The 20,845-nt window shown below is 43.7% G+C and overlaps 1 protein-coding gene across 1 annotated transcript in view; it reads left to right on the plus strand.

Moving 5' to 3' along the window:
• The window catches only part of LOC133550933 (leukocyte surface antigen CD53-like), a 28,856-nt gene that overhangs the window by 475 nt on the left and 7,536 nt on the right, over positions 1-20,845 (plus strand). The window contains exons 2-6 of the mRNA XM_061897101.1: positions 1,353-1,461; positions 6,709-6,897; positions 6,970-7,044; positions 12,074-12,175; positions 12,248-12,358. Of these exons, the coding sequence (XP_061753085.1) occupies positions 1,399-1,461; positions 6,709-6,897; positions 6,970-7,044; positions 12,074-12,175; positions 12,248-12,358 (540 nt within the window). The 5' untranslated portion in view covers positions 1,353-1,398. The remainder of the gene's footprint in view (positions 1-1,352; positions 1,462-6,708; positions 6,898-6,969; positions 7,045-12,073; positions 12,176-12,247; positions 12,359-20,845) is intronic.

Below are 20,845 nucleotides of genomic sequence, written 5' to 3' on the forward strand. Positions count from 1 at the left end.
CACATTAAAAAAGGATTAAGAACGTATAATCGACGGATTGATCCGAAGTTGATCTACAAATTTAGGCGTGGAAGGTAAAAACATTAAATAATAATATGGATGACTTATTTTGAACACTTTATGAACGCGACCCTGTTGGAGCGAGGGATTTCTTTTTTTTAAACTGTCATTGCATGGATGGACGCTTAAATAATAAAAATTTTGTATTTATGTATTTAAAGACCCTTTGTAAAAAGGAAGGACAGGAAATGTGTCAGTGACTTCCTTTTTTTTTTTTAAATACTGTTTTATTCATATTTACTTTTTTTAATTAATGTATCCATTTTTTTTTAGTTGCTTTTTTTTTTCATTTTTATTTTTTGGAGAGTGACTTCCTCGAATGGTGTCTTGAAAAAAAAAGCGTACGACTTATTTTGAACACTTTTTTTTCAGTGGGACCCTTTTGGGTCCCTTAAGAACTTTAGTAGGATTTTTTTTTTTCTCAAACTGTCATTGCTCAATTAATAATAATGATGGTACAATCCAGCCATCCAGTTTTTCTACCGCTTGTCTCTTTTGGGGTTGTGGGGGGTGCTGGAGCCTATTTCAGCTGCATTCGGAAGGAAGGCGGTTTACACCCTGGACAATATATTATTATTAATAATTCTGTATTTAAAGATACTTTGTAAAAAGGAAAGACAGAAAATGTGTCAGAGACTTCCTTTTTTTAAAATACTGTTTTATTTGTATTTACTTTTATTCTTTACTGTATCAATTTTTTTAAATTAATTTTTTTGTAGTATTTTTTTTTTTCCATTTGTTTATCTAAGAGTTACTTCCTTGATTGGTGTTTTGAAAAAAAAAAGTATATGACTTATTTTGAAAAATTTTTTTGAGTGGGACCCTTTTGGATCCCTGAGAATTTTAGTAGGATTTAGTTTTTTAAACTGTCATTACTCAAATAATAATACTGAATCAAAATCAATGTTGTGATGAATTATTGACACATATTTTGATTTCATATATGTATACATATGTATATATATATATATATACATATATATACATATATATATATATATGTATATACATATATAATTGTATTTATATTTACTTATAGTCTTTAAATAATTTTTTGTATTTATTTATTTTTATTAATTTGTTTATGTTTTTCAAAGTGACTTCTTCCATTGGTTTCTTGAATTATTGAAACATATTTTAATTATTTTTAAATCTATATATATATAAAAATACTGTTTTATTAGTTATATATATATACTGTTGTATTTGTATTTACTTATTGTTTGTGATATTTTTAAAAGATCTTTTTTTTGTTTTTTGAATTTCTTTTCATTTGTTTGTTAATTTTCCAGAGTCCTGTCCATCTTCTCTGCTTGCCGCCATCTTGGGACCACAAACATGACTCACGGCTGCCTCAAGTGTTTGAAATACACCATGTGTGTCGCCAACCTCCTCTGCTTTGTACGTGTCTCCTTCCTCACATCACACATGGTATCACACAAGTAAACAGGCTGCAAGAATGCTTGTATCGCACATGATATCACACACAAGTAAACAGGCTGCTAGAATGCTTGGATCGCACATGATTTCACACAACTAAACACTTGGCAGAACTGCTTGTATCACACATGATATCACACACATAGGTAAACACTCTGTAGGACTGCTTGTATTGCACATGATATCACACACAAAGACGCTGCAGGACTGCTTATATCACACATGATATCACACACAAGTACATACTTGGCAGGGCTGCTTGTATTGCACATGATATCACACACAAGTAAACACTTGGCAGGACTGCTTGTATCACACATGATATCACACAAGTAAACAGGCTGCAACAGAACTTGTATCGCACGTGTTTTCACACACAAGTAAACACTTAGCAGGACTGCTTGTATCGCACATGATATCACACACAAGTACATACTTGGCAGGGCTGCTTGTATTGCACATGATATCACACACACAAGTAAACACTTGGCAGGACTGCTTGTATCACACATGATATTACTCACAAGTACAAACTTGGCAGGACTGCTTGTATCGCACATGGTATCACACAAGTAAACAGGCTGCAAGAATGCTTGTATCGCACGTGTTTTCACACACAAGTAAACACTTAGCAGGACTGCTTGTATCGCACATGATATCACACACAAGTAAACACTTGGCAGGACTGCTTGTATCGCACGTGATATCACACACACAAGTAAACACTTGGCAGGGCTGCTTGTATCACACATGATATCACACACAAGTACAAACTTGGCAGGACTGCTTGTATCGCACATGGTATCACACAAGTAAACAGGCCGCAAGAATGCTTGTATCACACATGATATCACACACACAAGTAAACACTTGGCAGGACTGCTTGTATCGCACATGATATCACACACAAGTAAACACGCTGCAGGAATGCTTGTATCACACATGATATCACACACAAGTAAAGAATTGGCAGGACTGCTTGTATCGCACATGATATCACACACAAGTACAAACTTGGCAGGACTGCTTGTATCGCACATGGTATCACACAAGTAAACAGGCCGCAAGAATGCTTGTATCACACATGATATCACACACAAGTAAACACACTGTAGGACTGCTTGTACTGCACATGATATCACACACAAGTAAACACTTGGAAGAACTGCTTGTATCGCACATGATATTACACACAAGTAAACACGCTGCAGGAATGCTTGTATCACACATGATATCACACACAAGTAAAGAATTGGCAGGACTGCTTGTATCGCACATGATATCACACACAAGTACAAACTTGGCAGGACTGCTTGTATCGCACATGGTATCACACAAGTAAACAGGCCGCAAGAATGCTTGTATCACACATGATATCACACACAAGTAAACACACTGTAGGACTGCTTGTACTGCACATGATATCACACACAAGTAAACACTTGGCAGGACTGCTTGTATCACACATGATATCACACACAAGTAAACACTTAGCAGGACTGCTTGTATCGCACATGATATCACACACAAGTAAACACTTGGCAGGACTGCTTGTATCGCACGTGATATCACACACACAAGTAAACACTTGGCAGGGCTGCTTGTATCACACATGATATCACACACAAGTACAGACTTGGCAGGACTGCTTGTATCGCACATGGTATCACACAAGTAAACAGGCCGCAAGAATGCTTGTATCACACATGATATCACACACAAGTAAACACACTGTAGGACTGCTTGTACTGCACATGATATCACACACACAAGTAAACACTTGGCAGGACTGCTTGTATCGCACATGATATCACACACAAGTAAACACGCTGCAAGAATGCTTGTATCACACATGATATCACACACAAGTAAAGAATTGGCAGGACTGCTTGTATCGCACATGATATCACACACAAGTACAAACTTGGCAGGACTGCTTGTATCGCACATGGTATCACACAAGTAAACAGGCCGCAAGAATGCTTGTATCACACATGATATCACACACAAGTAAACACACTGTAGGACTGCTTGTACTGCACATGATATCACACACAAGTAAACACTTGGCAGGACTGCTTGTATCACACATGATATCACTCACAAGTACAAACTTGGCAGGACTGCTTGTATCGCACATGGTATCACACAAGTACACAGGCCGCAAGAATGGTTGTATCGCACGTGTTTTCACACACAAGTAAACACTTAGCAGGACTGCTTGTATCGCACATGATATCACACACAAGTAAACACTTGGCAGGACTGCTTGTATCGCACATGGTATCACACAAGTAAACAGGCTGCAAGAATGCTTGGATCGCACATGATATCACACACAAGTACATACTTGGCAGGGCTGCTTGTATTGCACATGATATCACTCACAAGTAAACACTTAGCAGGACTGCTTGTATCGCACATGATATCACACACAAGTAAACACTTGGCAGGACTGCTTGTATCGCACATGGTATCACACAAGTAAACAGGCTGCAAGAATGCTTGGATCGCACATGATATCACACACAAGTACATACTTGGCAGGGCTGCTTGTATTGCACATGATATCACACACAAGTAAACACTTGGCAGGGCTGCTTGTATTGCACATGATATCACTCACAAGTACAAACTTGGCAGGACTGCTTGTATCGCACATGATATCACACACAAGTAAACACTTGGCAGGACTGGTTGTATCGCACATGGTATCACACAAGTAAACAGGCTGCAAGAATGTTTGGATCGCACATGATATCACACACAAGTAAACACTTGGCAGGACTGCTTGTATCGCACGTGTTATCACACACAAGTAAACACGTTGCAGGACTGCTTGTATCGCACATGATATCACTCACGAGTACAAACTTGGCAGGACAGCTTGTATCGCACATGGTATCACACAAGTAAACAGGCTGCAAGAATGCTTGTATCGCACATGATATCACACACACAAGTAAACACTCTGTAGGACTGCTTGTATCGCACATGATATCACACACACAAGTAAACACTCTGTAGGACTGCTTGTATTGCACATGATATCACACACAAGTAAACACTTGGCAGGACTGCTTGTATCGCACATGGTATCACACAAGTAAACAGGCCGCAAGAATGCTTGTATCGCACATGTTATCACACACAAGTAAACACTTAGCAGGACTGCTTGTATCGCACATGATATCACACATAAGTAAACACTCTGTAGGACTGCTTGTATTGCACATGATATCCCACACAAGTAAACACTCGGCAGGACTGTTTGTATCACACATGGTATAACACAAGTAAACAGTCTGCAAGAATGCTTGTATCGCACATGATATCACACACAAGTAAACACTTGGCAGCACTGCTTGTATCACACATGATATCACTCACAAGTACAAACTTGGCAGGACTGCTTGTATCGCACATGATATCACACACAAGTAAACACTTGGCAGGACTGCTTGTATCGCACATGGTATCACACAAGTAAACAGGCTGCAAGAATGTTTGGATCGCACATGATATCACACACAAGTAAACACTGTAGGACTGCTTGTATCGCACGTGTTATCACACACAAGTAAACACGTTGCAGGACTGCTTGTATCGCACGTGTTATCACACACAAGTAAACACGTTGCAGGACTGCTTGTATCGCACATGATATCACTCACGAGTACAAACTTGGCAGGACAGCTTGTATCGCACATGGTATCACACAAGTAAACAGGCTGCAAGAATGCTTGTATCGCACATGATATCACACACACAAGTAAACACTCTGTAGGACTGCTTGTATCGCACATGATATCACACACACAAGTAAACACTCTGTAGGACTGCTTGTATTGCACATGATATCACACACAAGTAAACACTTGGCAGGACTGCTTGTATCGCACATGGTATCACACAAGTAAACAGGCCGCAAGAATGCTTGTATCGCACATGTTATCACACACAAGTAAACACTTAGCAGGACTGCTTGTATCGCACATGATATCACACATAAGTAAACACTCTGTAGGACTGCTTGTATTGCACATGATATCCCACACAAGTAAACAGGCTGCAAGAATGCTTGTATCGCACATGATATCACACACACAAGTAAACACTCTGTAGGACTGCTTGTATCGCACATGATATCACACACACAAGTAAACACTCTGTAGGACTGCTTGTATTGCACATGATATCCCACACAAGTAAACACTCGGCAGGACTGTTTGTATCACACATGGTATAACACAAGTAAACAGTCTGCAAGAATGCTTGTATCGCACATGATATCACACACAAGTAAACACTTGGCAGCACTGCTTGTATCACACATGATATCACTCACAAGTACAAACTTGGCAGGACTGCTTGTATCGCACATGATATCACACACAAGTAAACACTTGGCAGGACTGCTTGTATCGCACATGGTATCACACAAGTAAACAGGCTGCAAGAATGTTTGGATCGCACATGATATCACACACAAGTAAACACTGTAGGACTGCTTGTATCGCACGTGTTATCACACACAAGTAAACACGTTGCAGGACTGCTTGTATCGCACGTGTTATCACACACAAGTAAACACGTTGCAGGACTGCTTGTATCGCACATGATATCACTCACGAGTACAAACTTGGCAGGACAGCTTGTATCGCACATGGTATCACACAAGTAAACAGGCTGCAAGAATGCTTGTATCGCACATGATATCACACACACAAGTAAACACTCTGTAGGACTGCTTGTATCGCACATGATATCACACACACAAGTAAACACTCTGTAGGACTGCTTGTATTGCACATGATATCACACACAAGTAAACACTTGGCAGGACTGCTTGTATCGCACATGGTATCACACAAGTAAACAGGCCGCAAGAATGCTTGTATCGCACATGTTATCACACACAAGTAAACACTTAGCAGGACTGCTTGTATCGCACATGATATCACACATAAGTAAACACTCTGTAGGACTGCTTGTATTGCACATGATATCACACACAAGTAAACACGCTGCAAGAATGCTTGTATCACACATGATATCACACACAAGTAAACACTTGGCAGGACTGCTTGTATCGCACGTGATATCACACACAAGTAAACAATCCAAATAATGACCGTCCAGAAAGTACCATGAGTGTATGTGCCCGCCACGATGTGTTGAAGAGTGGTACCTGTCTGGGTCCTGCAGGTGTGTGGTGTGGCGGTGCTGGGTCTGGGCGTGTTCATGATGGTCAACTTCCAGCTGACCGCACTCATGCCCTCTCTGGCCAACTTCAACCTGGCCAACACGCTGCTGGTCAGCGGCCTGGTCATCACCTGCGTCTCCTTCCTGGGCTTCCTGGGCGCCCTCAAGGAGAACCGCTGCCTCCTGCTGACGGTAAGCAAGTACTTCAACACCTGGACGCCCTCACAAATCCTGCTAAACATGCTCCTGTGTTTGCGCGCTCAGTTCTTCCTGATGCTCTTCTTCCTGCTGCTGGTGGAGCTGACGGCGGCGTGCTTGCTCCTCATGTACGAGCACAAGGTAAGCCACGCCCCCTCCACCCGTTTCCACCCCAGCGACGGGTTGAAGGGGAACATTATCACCAGACCTATGTAAGCGTCAATATATACCTTGATTTTGCAGAAAAAAGACCACATGTTTTTTTAACCGATGAGGTCACCTAGGTAGTCAATCCGCCATTTTCTCAAACACAATACAAAGACAGAGTCAAACCAACTCTGTTATTTTCCGTTTTTTCGACTGTTTTCCGTACCTTGGAGACATCATGCCTCGTCGGTGTGTTGTCGGGGGGTGGAACAACACGATCAGGGACGGATTCAAGTTGATTTACATGCTGTTTTGACATTTAATGCCAAACAAACACTTACCAATCGACAGATTTAAGTTGCTCCAGTGTCACAAGATGTGAAAGTCTCGATCGTTTGGTCCGCACATTTTACCGGCGATGCTAAGGCGGACATGGCACAGAGATATATGTAGATGCATTTCCAACAATAAAGTCAACGAAATCACAAAGGTGAGTTTTGTTGATGTTATTGACTTATGTGCTAATCAGACATATTTGGTCACAGTGTGACTGCCAGCTAATCGATGCTAACATGCTATTTAGGCTAGCTGTATGTACATTTGTAGCTATATTTGCATCCAGCCTTTCCCTCCACCCACATTTATTGCCAAACAAACACTTACTAATCGACGGATTTAAGTTGCTCCAGTGTCACAAGATGCGAAAGTCCCGATCGTTTGGTCTGCACATTTTACCGGCGATGCTAAGGCAGACATGGCACAGAGATGTATGGATATCCTGCAGATGCATTTCCAACGATAAAGTCAACGAAATCACAAAGGTGAGTTTTGTTGATGTTATTGACTTATGTGCTAATCAGACATATTTGGTCGCGGCATGACTGCCATTTAATCGATGCTAACATGCTATTTAGGCTAGCTGTATGTACAATTGTAGCTATATTTGCATCCAGCCTTTCCCTCCACCCACATTTAATGCCAAACAAACACTTACCAATCGACGGATTTAAATTGCTCCTGCACATTTTACCGGCGACGCTACGGCAGACATGGCACAGAGATGTATGAATATCCTGTAGATGCATTTCCAACAATAAAGTCAACGAAATCACAAAGGTGAGTTTTGTTGATGTTATTGACTTATGTGCTAATCAGACATATTTGGTCGCGGCATGACTGCCAGCTAATCGACGCTAACATGCTATTTAGGCTAGCTGTATGTATATTTGTAGCTATATTTGCATCCAGCCTTTCCCTCCACCCACATTTAATGCCAAACAAACACTTACCAATCGACGGTTTTAAGTTGCTCCTGCATATTGTACCGGCGATGCTAAGGCAGACATGGTACAGAGATGTATTTCCAACGATAAAGTCAACGAAATCACAAAGGTGAGTTTTGTTGATGTTATTGACTTATGTGCTAATCAGACATATTTGGTCGCGGCATGACTGCCATTTAATCGATGCTAACATGCTATTTAGGCTAGCTGTATGTACATTTGTAGCTATTTTTGCATCCAGCCTTTCCCTCCACCCACATTTAATGCCAAACAAACACTTACCAATCGACGGGTTTAAGTTGCTCCTGCACATTTTACCGGCGATGCTAAGGCAGACATGGCACAGAGATGTATGGATATCCTGCAGATGCATTTCCAACGATAAAGTCAACGAAATCACAAAGGTGAGTTTTGTTGATGTTATTGACTTATGTGCTAATCAGACATATTTGGTCACAGCATGACTGTCAGCTAATCGATGCTAACATGCTATTTAGACTAGCTTTATGTACATTTGTAGCTATATTTGCATCCAGCCTTTCCCTCACTCCCAAATTTAATGCCAAACAAACACTTACCAATCGACGGATTTAAGTTGCTCCTGCACATTTTACCGGCGATGCTAAGACAGACATGGCACAAAGATGTATGGATAACCTGCAGATGCATTTCCAACGATAAAGTCAACAAAATCACAAAGGTGAGTTTTGTTGATGTTATTGACCTATGTGCTAATCAGACATATTTGGCCGCGGCATGACTGCCAACTAATCGATGCTAACAGGCTATTTAGGCTAGCTGTATGTACATTTGTAGCTATATTTGCATCCAGCCTTTCCCTCCACCCACATTTAATGCCAAACAAACACTTACCAATCGACGGATTTAAGTTGCTCCTGCACATTTTACCGGCGGTGCTAAGGCAGACATGGCACAAAGATGTATGGATATCCTGCAGATGCATTTCCAACGATAAAGTCAACGAAATCACAAAGGTGAGTTTTGTTGATGTTATTGACTTATGTGCTAATCAGACATATTTGGTCACGGCATGACTGCAATTTAATCGATGCTAACATGCTATTTAGGCTAGCTGTATGTACATTTGTAGCTATATTTGCATCCAGCCTTTCCCTCCACCCACATTTAATGCCAAACACACACTTACCAATCGACAGATTTAAGTTGCTCCTGCACATTTTACCGGCGATACTAAGGCAGACATGGCAGAGAGCTGTATGGATATCCTGCAGATGCATTTCCAACGATAAAGTCAAGGAAATCACAAAGGTGAGTTTTGTTGATGTTATCGACTTATGTGCTAATCAGACATATTTGGTCACAGCATGACTGCCATTTAATCGATGCTAACATGCTATTTAGGTTGGCTGTATGTACATTTGTAGCTATATTTGCATCCAGCCTTTCCTTCACTCCCAAATTTAATGCCAAACAAACACTTACAAATAGACGGATTTAAGTTGCTCCTGCACATTTTACCGGCGATGCCAAGGCAGACATGGCACAGAGATGTATGGATATTCCGCAGATGCATTTCCAACGATAAAGTCAACGAAATCACAAAGGTGAGTTTTGTTGATGTTATTGACTTATGTGCTAATCAGACATATTTGGTCACGCCATGACTGCCATTTAATCGATGCTAACATGCTATTTAGGCTAGCTGTATGTATATTTGTAGCTATATTTGCATCCAGCCTTTCCCTCTACCCACATTTAATGCCAAACAAACACTTACCAATCGACGGATTTAAGTTGCTCCTGCACATTTTACCGGCGATGCTAAGGCAGACATGGCACAGAGATGTATGGATATCCTGCAGATGCATTTCCAACGATAAAGTCAACGAAATCACAAAGGTGAGTTTTGTTGATGTTATTGACTTATGTGCTAATCAGACATATTTGGTCCCGGCATGACTTCCAGCTAATCGATGCTAACATGCTATTTAGGCTAGCTGTATGTACATTTGTAGCTATATTTGCATCCAGCCTTTACCTCCACCCACATTTAATGCCAAACAAACACTTACCAATCGACTGATTTAAGTTGCTCCTGCACATTTTACCGGCGATACTAAGGCAGACATGGCAGAGAGCTGTATGGATATCCTGCAGATGCATTTCCAACGATAAAGTCAAGGAAATCACAAAGGTGAGTTTTGTTGATGTTATCGACTTATGTGCTAATCAGACATATTTGGTCACAGCATGACTGCCATTTAATCGATGCTAACATGCTATTTAGGTTGGCTGTATGTACATTTGTAGCTATATTTGCATCCAGCCTTTCCTTCACTCCCAAATTTAATGCCAAACAAACACTTACAAATAGACGGATTTAAGTTGCTCCTGCACATTTTACCGGCGATGCCAAGGCAGACATGGCACAGAGATGTATGGATATTCCGCAGATGCATTTCCAACGATAAAGTCAACGAAATCACAAAGGTGAGTTTTGTTGATGTTATTGACTTATGTGCTAATCAGACATATTTGGTCACGCCATGACTGCCATTTAATCGATGCTAACATGCTATTTAGGCTAGCTGTATGTATATTTGTAGCTATATTTGCATCCAGCCTTTCCCTCTACCCACATTTAATGCCAAACAAACACTTACCAATCGACGGATTTAAGTTGCTCCTGCACATTTTACCGGCGATGCTAAGGCAGACATGGCACAGAGATGTATGGATATCCTGCAGATGCATTTCCAACGATAAAGTCAACGAAATCACAAAGGTGAGTTTTGTTGATGTTATTGACTTATGTGCTAATCAGACATATTTGGTCACAGTGTGACTGCCAGCTAATCGATGCTAACATGCTATTTAGGCTAGCTGTATGTACATTTGTAGCTATATTTGCATCCAGCCTTTCCCTCCACCCACATTTATTGCCAAACAAACACTTACTAATCGACGGATTTAAGTTGCTCCTGCACATTTTACCGGCGATGCTAAGGCAGACATGGCACAGAGATGTATTTCCAACGATGAAGTCAACGAAATCACAAAGGTGAGTTTTGTTGATGTTATTGACTTATGTGCTAATCAGACATATTTGGTAGCGGCATGACTGCCATTTAATCGATGCTAACATGCTATTTAGGCTAGCTGTATGTACATTTGTAGCTATATTTGCATCCAGCCTTTCCCTCCACCCACATTTAATGCCAAACAAACACTTACCAATCGACGGATTTAAGTTGCTCCTGCACATTTTACCGGCGATGCTAAGGCAGACATGGCACAGAGATGCATGGATATCCTGCGACACTCAATCATTGGTTAGAAGGCGATCGCCGAATAGCGTCTATAGCTATTCGCTCAATAGCTTCGGTTTCTTCGTCAATTTCGTTTTCGCTATCTGCCTCCATACTCCAAACATTCGTTTCAATACATGCGTAATCTGTTGAATCGCTTAAGCCACTGAAATCCGAGTCTGAATCCGAGCTAATGTCGCTATATCCACCATGTTGTTTGTATTGGCATCACTGGATGAAGTCACAGGAAAATGGACGGTGGCTTCACAGATAGCGAAAATCAGGCACTTTAAAGCCTTTTTTTGGGATGTTCCATGATGGGTAAAATTTTGGAAAAAACTTCGAAAAATAAAATAAGCCACTGGGAACTGATTTGTATTGGTTTTAACCCTTCTGAAATTGTGATAATGTTCCCCTTTAAGTTCCGCTAAGTGTCTCCTCCTCCTTCAGATCGCCGACTGGATCCATAAGGACCTGAACCAAGGCCTGCAGGACGCCAAGGGCCAAAACCCAGACGAGTCCCGCAGTGAGTGGGACCTGGTCCAGAAGACGGTGAGACCTCAAGTAGTCCGAGGAGTTTTTCTCGTCATCTCAGCCAGCCTCCCTGAAATCTTCTCCTCTCAGTTCGATTGTTGCGGCGTCCACAACGCGTCGGACTGGGGGGACGACCACGTTCCTGCTTCCTGCTGCAAGGCCGACTGTGAGCCCCCACGCACGCCACAGTACAGATCCAAGGTGACGCTACGTCTTAGCACGTTAGCAGTTAGCATGTGTCAAGTTATATCACTTTGGGGTCAACATATTTCCTTGAATTGCCACAGGGTACATAATATGCGCCTGCCTTGAATTACTGCCGGGTCAAACTCACTTCCCAAAATAATTAGCGCATGCTTAGAATTACCGCCTGGTCAAACTCGTGACGTCACGAGTGACACTTCCCCTGTCATCATTTTCAAAATGGAGGAGGCTGATTTCAATACCGTTAGTTTGAAATTGGATAAAGGGAAGAAAATTAAGAGCTATTCAGTAGGATTTAAGATCCAAGCTTACATCACACTCAAATTTTTACTGCATACCTTTGGTAAGTGCCGGAGTGAGATGAGGTTTTAAAATAATTATCGCATGCTTACTTTTACCGCATGCCTTTGGTAAGCGCAGGAGTGAGAAGAGATTTTAAATTCATTAGCGCCCCGGCGGCAATTCAAGGAAATACGGTAGTTAGATTTAGACTTAAGTCTTAGAATTCGACTTCCTTTTTATTGTCATTCAAATTTGAACTTTACAGTACAGATAAGAACAACATTTTGTTGCATTAGCTCATGGTAGTGCAGTATAAAAGAGCAATAAGGTGCAGATATAAATAAATAGATTACTGTACAGATAAATATATTGCACCTTTGCATATGCATCCAGGTTTATGGATGTATGTTATATTGTCTTTATATTCCAGCCAGTTCATCCATTTTTGGGGGGGATTGAGGGGATTATTACAAACCCCGTTTCCATATGAGTTGGGAAATTGTGTTTGATGTAAATATAAACGGAATACAATGATTTGCAAATCATTTTCAACCCATATTCAAAGACAAGATATTTGATGTTCAAACTCATGAACTTTATTTTTTTTTTTTTGCAAATGATAATTAACTTAGAATTTCATGGCTGCAACACGTGCCAAAGTAGTTGGGAAAGGGCATGTTCACCACTGTGTTACATCACCTTTTCTTTTAACAACACTCAATAAACGTTTGGGAACTGAGGAAACTAATTGTTGAAGCTTTGAAAGTGGAATTCGTTCCCATTCTTGTTTTATGTAGAGCTTCAGTCGTTCAACAGTCCGGGGTCTCCGCTGTCGTATTTTACGCTTCATAATGTGCCACACATTTTCGATGGGAGACAGGTGTGGACTGCAGGCGGGCCAGGAAAGTACCCGCACTCTTTTTTTTACGAAGCCACGCTGTTGTAACACGTGCTGAATGTGGCTTAGCATTTTCTTGCTGAAATAAGCAGGGGCGTCCATGAAAAAGACGGCGCTTAGATGGCAACATATGTTGTTCCAAAACCTGTATGTAACTTTCAGCATTAATGGTGTCTTCACGGATGTGTAAGTTACCCATGCCTTGGGCACTAAGGCACCCCCATACCATCACAGATGCTGGCTTTTGAACTTTACGTCGAAAACAGTACGGATGGTTCGCTTCCCCTTTGGTCCAGATGACACTGTGTCAAATATTTCCAAAAACTATTTGAAAAGTGGACTCGTCAGACCACAGAACACTTTTCCATTTAGCATCAGTCTATCTTAGATGATCTCGGGCCCAGAGAAGCCAACGGCGTTTCTGGATGTTGTTGATAAATGGCTTTTTTTTTTGCATAGTAGAGATTTAACTTGCACTTACAGATGTAGCGACAAACTGTATTTAGTGACAGTGGTTTTCTGAAGTGTTTCTGAGCCCATGTGGTGATATCCTTTAGAGATTGATGTTGGTTTTTGATACAGTGCCATCTGAGGGATCAAAGGTCACGGTCATTCAATGTTTGTTTCTGGCCATGCCGCTTACGTGGAGTGATTTTTCCAGATTCTCTGAACCTTTTGATGATATTATGGACCATAGATGTTGAAATCCCTACATGTCTTGCAATTGCACTTTGAGAAACGTTGATCTTAAACTGTTTGACTATTTGCTCACGCAGTTGTGGACAAAGGGGTGTACCTCGCCCCATCCTTTCTTGTGAAAGACTGAGCATTTTTTGGGAAGCTGTTTTTATACCCAATCATGGCACCCACCTGTTTCCAATTAGCTTGCACACCTGTGGGATGTTCCAAATAAGTGTTTGATGAGCATTCTTAAACTTTATCAGTATTTATTGCCACCTTTCCCAACTTCTTTGTCACGTGTTGCTGGCATCAAATTCTAAAGTTAATGATTATTTGCAACGAAAAAAAAGTTTATCAGTTTGAACATCAAATATGTTGTTTTTATAGCATATTCAACTGAATATGGGTTGAAAATGATTTGCAAATCTTTGTATTCTGTTTATATTTACATCTAACACAATTTCCCAACTCATATGGAAACGGGGTTTGTATGATGCGTTTAAGGGTTTTATGGTCTGAGGGAATAAGGTATTGCACAAACTGGAGGTTCCGCTTCCGAGGCTGCTGAGTCCAGCAGTGAAAACAGTACTTGGTGGGAGTGGGAGGAGTCTCTGCAGATTTTCTGAGCCATGGTCAGGCAGCGGCTTTTTGTGATCTCCTGGATAGGAGGAAAAGGAGTCCTGGTGATCTTTTCCGCCGTCCTCACCACTCTCTGCAGAGACTTCCAGTCCGAGGCACTGCAGACTCCAGTCCAGAGATGCTGTTGGTCAGCAGCCTCTCCATAGTGCCTCGGTAGAATGTGGTGAGAACGGGTGGAGGAAGACGTTCTCTTTTCATCCGACGCAAAAAGTGAATGTGCTGCTGAGCTCTTTTCACAAGAACTTTGGTGTGTGGGGACCAGGTCATATTGTCAGTTATCTGCACCTTGAACTTGGTGCTGCTTACCATCTCCACCGCCGTTGATGAAGAGTGGAGCGTGGCTGGACTGGTGCTTCCTGAAGTCTTGTCGACGTTCAGGACCAGGTTGTTGGTTCTACACCAGTCAACCAGATGTTTCACCTCCTCCCTGTAGTCCATGTCGTCGTTGTCACGGATGAGGCCGACTCCTGTTGTGTTGTCCACATACTTCACAATGTGGTTTGTAGTGAACCTGGGGCGGCAGTCATGGGTCATCAACGTGAACACCAGCGGACTCAGGACGCAGCCCTGGGGGGTGCCGGTGCTCAAGGAGATGGCACTGGGGGTGTTGTTGCCCACTCTCCCAGACTACGGTCTGTCTGTCTGCATATGGGGGTACTGAATCCAAGGGGGGCCGGTTTGCTCACCAAATGCTGCGGGATGGTGGTGTTGAATGCCGAGCTGAAGTCCAGAAACAACATCTGCACGTGTGTGTCCTTTCCTTCCAGATGTTCTAAGCTCAGGTGGAGTGCAGAGGAGAGGGCTTCCTCTGTGGAGCGGTTAGGGCGATAAGCCAACTGGTATGGGTCGAATGTGGGGGGAAGTCTGGAGACAAATGTATTCCTTTACCAGCCTCTCGAAGCACTTGCCACGGGGTGATAATCACTGAGGGAAGATTATATGGTTTTTTTTAGGCACTGGGATGATTGTGGTCGTCTTATCAATCAATCATCAATCAATGTTTATTTATATAGCCCCAAATCACAAATGTCTCAAAGGACTGTACAAACCATTACGACTACGACATCCTCGGAAGAACCCACAAAAGGGGCAAGGAAAACTCACACCCAGTGGGCAGGGAGAATTCACACCCAGTGGGACGCCAGTGACAATGCTGACTATGAGAAACCTTGGAGAGGACCTCAGAAGTGGGCAACCCCCCTCCCCCCTCTCTAGGGGACCGAAATCTTGCCGATTGTATTGTACCATATGTCCCGGCAAGAAATCTGCGTTCAAAGGACTCCGGCTTATTAGTGATTCCCAAAGCCCAAAAAAAGTCTGCGGGCTATAGAGCGTTTTCCGTTCGGGCTCCAGTACTCTGGAATGCCCTCCCGGTAACAGTTCGAGATGCCACCTCAGTAGAAGCATTTAAGTCTCACCTTAAAACTCATTTGTATACTCTAGCCTTTAAATAGACTCCCTTTTTAGACCAGTTGATCTGCCGTTTCTTTTCTTTTTCTTCTATGTCCCACTCTCCCTTGTGGAGGGGGTCCGGTCCGATCCGGTGGCCATGTACTGCTCGCCTGTGTATCGGCTGGGGACATTTCTGCGCTGCTGATCCGCCTCCGCTTGGGATGGTTTCCTGCTGGCTCCGCTGTGAACGGGACTCTCGCTGCTGTGTTGGATCCGCTTTGGACTGGACTCTCGCGACTGTGTTGGATCCATTATGGATTGAACTTTCACAGTATCATGTTGAACTTTCACAGTATCATGTTAGACCCGCTCGACATCCATTGCTTTCCTCCTCTCCAAGGTTCTCATAGTCATCATTGTCACCGACGTCCCACTGGGTGTGAGTTTTCCTTGCCCTTATGTGGGCCTACCGAGGATGTCGTAGTGGTTTGTGCAGCCCTTTGAGACACTAGTGATTTAGGGCTATATAAGTAAACATTGATTGATTGATTGATTGAAAGCAATGGATGTCGAGCGGGTCTAACATGATACTGTGAAAGTTCAATCCATAATGGATCCAACACAGTCGCGAGAGTTCAGTTCAAAGCGGATCCAGGACAGCAGCGAGAGTCCCGTCCACAGGAAACCATCTCAAGCGGAGGCGGATCAGCAGCGTAGAGATGTCCCCAACCGATACACAGGCGAGCGGTCCATCCTGGGTCTCGACTCTGGACAGCCAGTACTTCATCCATGGTCATCGGACCGGACCCCCTCCACAAGGGCGGGGGGGACATAGGAGAAAAAAGAAAAGAAGCGGCAGATCAACTGGTATAAAAAGGAGGTCTATTTAAAGGCTAGAGTATACAGATGTCCCACTGGGTGTGAGTTTTCCTTGCCCTTATGTGGGCCTACCGAGGATGTCGTAGTGGTTTGTGCAGCCCTTTGAGACACTAGTGATTTAGGGCTATATAAGTAAACATTGATTGATTGATTGATTGAAAGCAATGGATGTCGAGCGGGTCTAACATGATACTGTGAAAGTTCAATCCATAATGGATCCAACACAGTCGCGAGAGTTCAGTTCAAAGCGGATCCAGGACAGCAGCGAGAGTCCCGTCCACAGGAAACCATCTCAAGCGGAGGCGGATCAGCAGCGTAGAGATGTCCCCAACCGATACACAGGCGAGCGGTCCATCCTGGGTCTCGACTCTGGACAGCCAGTACTTCATCCATGGTCATTGGACCGGACCCCCTCCACAAGGGCGGGGGGGACATAGGAGAAAAAAGAAAAGAAGCGGCAGATCAACTGGTCTAAAAAGGAGGTCTATTTAAAGGCTAGAGTATACGGATGAGTTTTAAGGTGAGACTTAAATGCTTCTACATGATGGTACCACAGCCTGGGTCAGTGAGATGTTGAAGATGTCTGTGAGAACCCCAGCCAGCTGGTCTGCTCATCAACTCAAGCACCTTGCCCGGAATGTCATCAGGTCCCGGTGCTTTCCGGGGGTTCACTCTCCTCAGGGTTTTCCGGACATCCGCTGTGTCCAGGTTGAGCGGCTGCTCATCAGGTTGAGGGATGGATTTCCTCGCCAGACTGGTGTTAAGTGCCTCAAACCTCGTAAAGTTATTGTTTAGGTCATTTAGGAAGCTGATAATGTTGTCACAGGGACGGGGGGCAGCTTTATAGTCCGTGATGACCCGTATGCCCTGACCTATTCGTCTAGTTTCCGTGGGGTTCTCGAAGAAGTCCTGCACTTTCTGACTGTGAGGACGCTTTGCAATCTTAATGGTACGGTTCAGGTTAGCTCTGACTGTTTTTAATGCAACCATGTCGCTAGACTTAAACGTCTTGTTCCGAACCTTCAGCATTGCACGTACCTAACTGTTCATCCAGGGTTTCCCGTGTGGGGATGTTCTTGATCAGACTTACATCCTCCATGCCCTTGTGAATGTATGATGACATGGACTCTGCATACTCGTCCACACATGTCTTATGATTATCAGTGGCGGCTGCCTTGAACATGTCCCAGTCTGTGGTTTCCAAGCAGTCTTGTAATGCTGACATTGCTCCCTCTGGCCAGGTCCTCACCTGCTTCACTGTAATAATAATAATAATAATAATAGATTTTATTTGTAAAAAACACTTTACGTTGAGCAAACAACCTCAAAGTGCCACGGTGTAAAAAAATTGTAATAATAAAAATAAATGAAATATAAAACTAGAAACAGCCCAAAGGCTACAACCAGCATGCATGTCTATAGAAAGGCTTTTTAAAAAAGATCAATCAATCAATCAATGTTTATTTATATAGCCCCAAATCACAAATGTCTCAAAGGACTGCACAAATCATTACGACTACAACATCCTCGGAAGAACCCACAAAAGGGCAAGGAAAACTCACACCCAGTGGGCAGGGAGAATTCACATCCAGTGGGACGCCAGTGACAATGCTGACTATGAGAAACCTTGGAGAGGACCTCAGATGTGGGCAACCCCCCCTCTCTAGGGGACCGAAAGCAATGGATGTCGAGCGGGTCTAACATGATACTGTGAAAGTTCAATCCATAGTGGCTCCAACACAGCCGCGAGAGTTCAGTTCAAGCGGATCCAAGACCGCAGCGAGAGTCCCGTCCACAGGAAACCATCTCAAGCGGAGGCGGATCAGCAGCGTAGAGATGTCCCCAACCGATACAGGCGAGCGGTCCATCCTGGGTCTCGACTCTGGACAGCCAGTACTTCATCCATGGTCATCGGACCGGACCCCCTCCACAAGGGAGGGGGGGGGACATAGGAGAAAAAAGAAAAGAAGCGGCAGATCAACTGGTCTAAAAAGGAGGTCTATTTAAAGGCTAGAGTATACAAATGAGTTTTAAGGTGAGACTTAAATGCTTCTACTGAGGTAGCATCTCGAACTGTTACCGGGAGGGCATTCCAGAGTACTGGAGCTCGAACGGAAAACGCTCTATAGCACGCAGACTTTTTTTGGGCTCTAGGAATCACTAATAAGCCGGAGTCTTCTGGACAGCCAGTACTTCATCCATGGTCATCGGACCGGACCCCCTCCACAAGGGAGGGGGGGGGGACATAGGAGAAAAAAGAAAAGAAGCGGCAGATCAACTGGTCTAAAAAGGAGGTCTATTTAAAGGCTAGAGTATACAAATGAGTTTTAAGGTGAGACTTAAATGCTTCTACTGAGGTAGCATCTCGAACTGTTAGTCCCGTCCACAGGAAACCATCTCAAGCGGATCAGCAGCGTAGAGACGTCCCCAACCGATACAGGCGAGCGGTCCATCCTGGGTCCCGACGAGCGGTCCATCCTGGGTCTCGACTCTGGACAGCCAGTAGATGGGTTTTTAAGCCTTTTTTAAAAGCATTCACAGTCTGAGGTGCCCTCAGGTGGTCAGGGAGAGCGTTCCACAGACTGGGAGCAGCGGAGCGAAGCTTTGTCCGTGAAGGTTGGAGGAGGTTAGCCTGTATGGAGCGGAGGTGTCGTGTGGGGGATTTGGGGGTGAGCAGTTCCTTGAGGTATAGGGGGGCATTTCCATGGAGGCACTGGTGGGTTAGTAGGGAGATTCTGAATTCAATCCTGAATGGAACAGGCAGCCAGTGAAGGGATTTGAGAGTTGGTATGATGTGGTCATGTTTCCGCACTCTCATCAGGATCCTCGCAGCACTATTTTGTATGTACTGCAGCTTCCGGATGTTCTTGCTGGGGTTCCTGACAAGTAGTCGAGCCTGGAGGAGACAAAGGCGTGGACGAGCCTCTCGGCATCAGAGAGAGTGAGTGAGGGGCGGAGCTTGCTTCCTCATCAGCAGGGGCTTGTATGCAGGAATTAGCATCACAGATAGATGGTCTGAGGAGCCGAGATGGGGGCGGGGTGCAGCTTTAAATGCATGTTTGATATTGGGGTAGATAATGTCCAACGTGTTTCCACCCCTGGTTGCAAAATCATACTTGCCAACCCTCCCGGATTTTCCGGGAGACTACCGAAATTCAGCGCCTCTCCCGAAAACCTCCCGGAAGAAATTTTCTCCCCGAAAATCTCCCGAAATTCAGCTGGAGCTGGAGGCCACGCCCCCTCCAGCTCAAACATGCACAGTTCGAAGCTTGAAAAGGAGGATTGCAGGCAGATCTGACGATAAAAACGACTGCCAATCCTCCTCCTTTTCGACCGGACGACCGCGGAGAATCAAAGTAGGAACACTCCGGAGGCAGAAGTTCATTAAGAGGGGCGGCCTCACCGGCTCTCAGCCATGTTTCCGTCACACAGAGGAAGTCAAGTCCGCGGGAAGTGAAGAAAACATTTTGTTTGTCAAAGATCTCGCGTTCACAAGACCGAACCTGGCGGGGCCAGCACGTCCAAGGGCGCAGCTAATCCCGGTGGGGCCCGACACACAGCCCGCAGGTGGCGGGGGAGAGGAACCACGAGGCGGGAAAGGAAGGCAGGAATCCGGCCAGGTGAAAAAGCTGACTGGGACGTCGAAAAACCAACATCGAAGTTGATTCTATCGGTGGGAAAGGGGCAAAGATCCAACAGTGTTTGGCGGTCAT

The sequence above is a fragment of the Nerophis ophidion genome, linkage group LG01, assembly GCF_033978795.1.
Source record: "Nerophis ophidion isolate RoL-2023_Sa linkage group LG01, RoL_Noph_v1.0, whole genome shotgun sequence".
In the NCBI taxonomy this organism is placed as follows: Eukaryota; Metazoa; Chordata; class Actinopteri; order Syngnathiformes; family Syngnathidae; genus Nerophis; species Nerophis ophidion.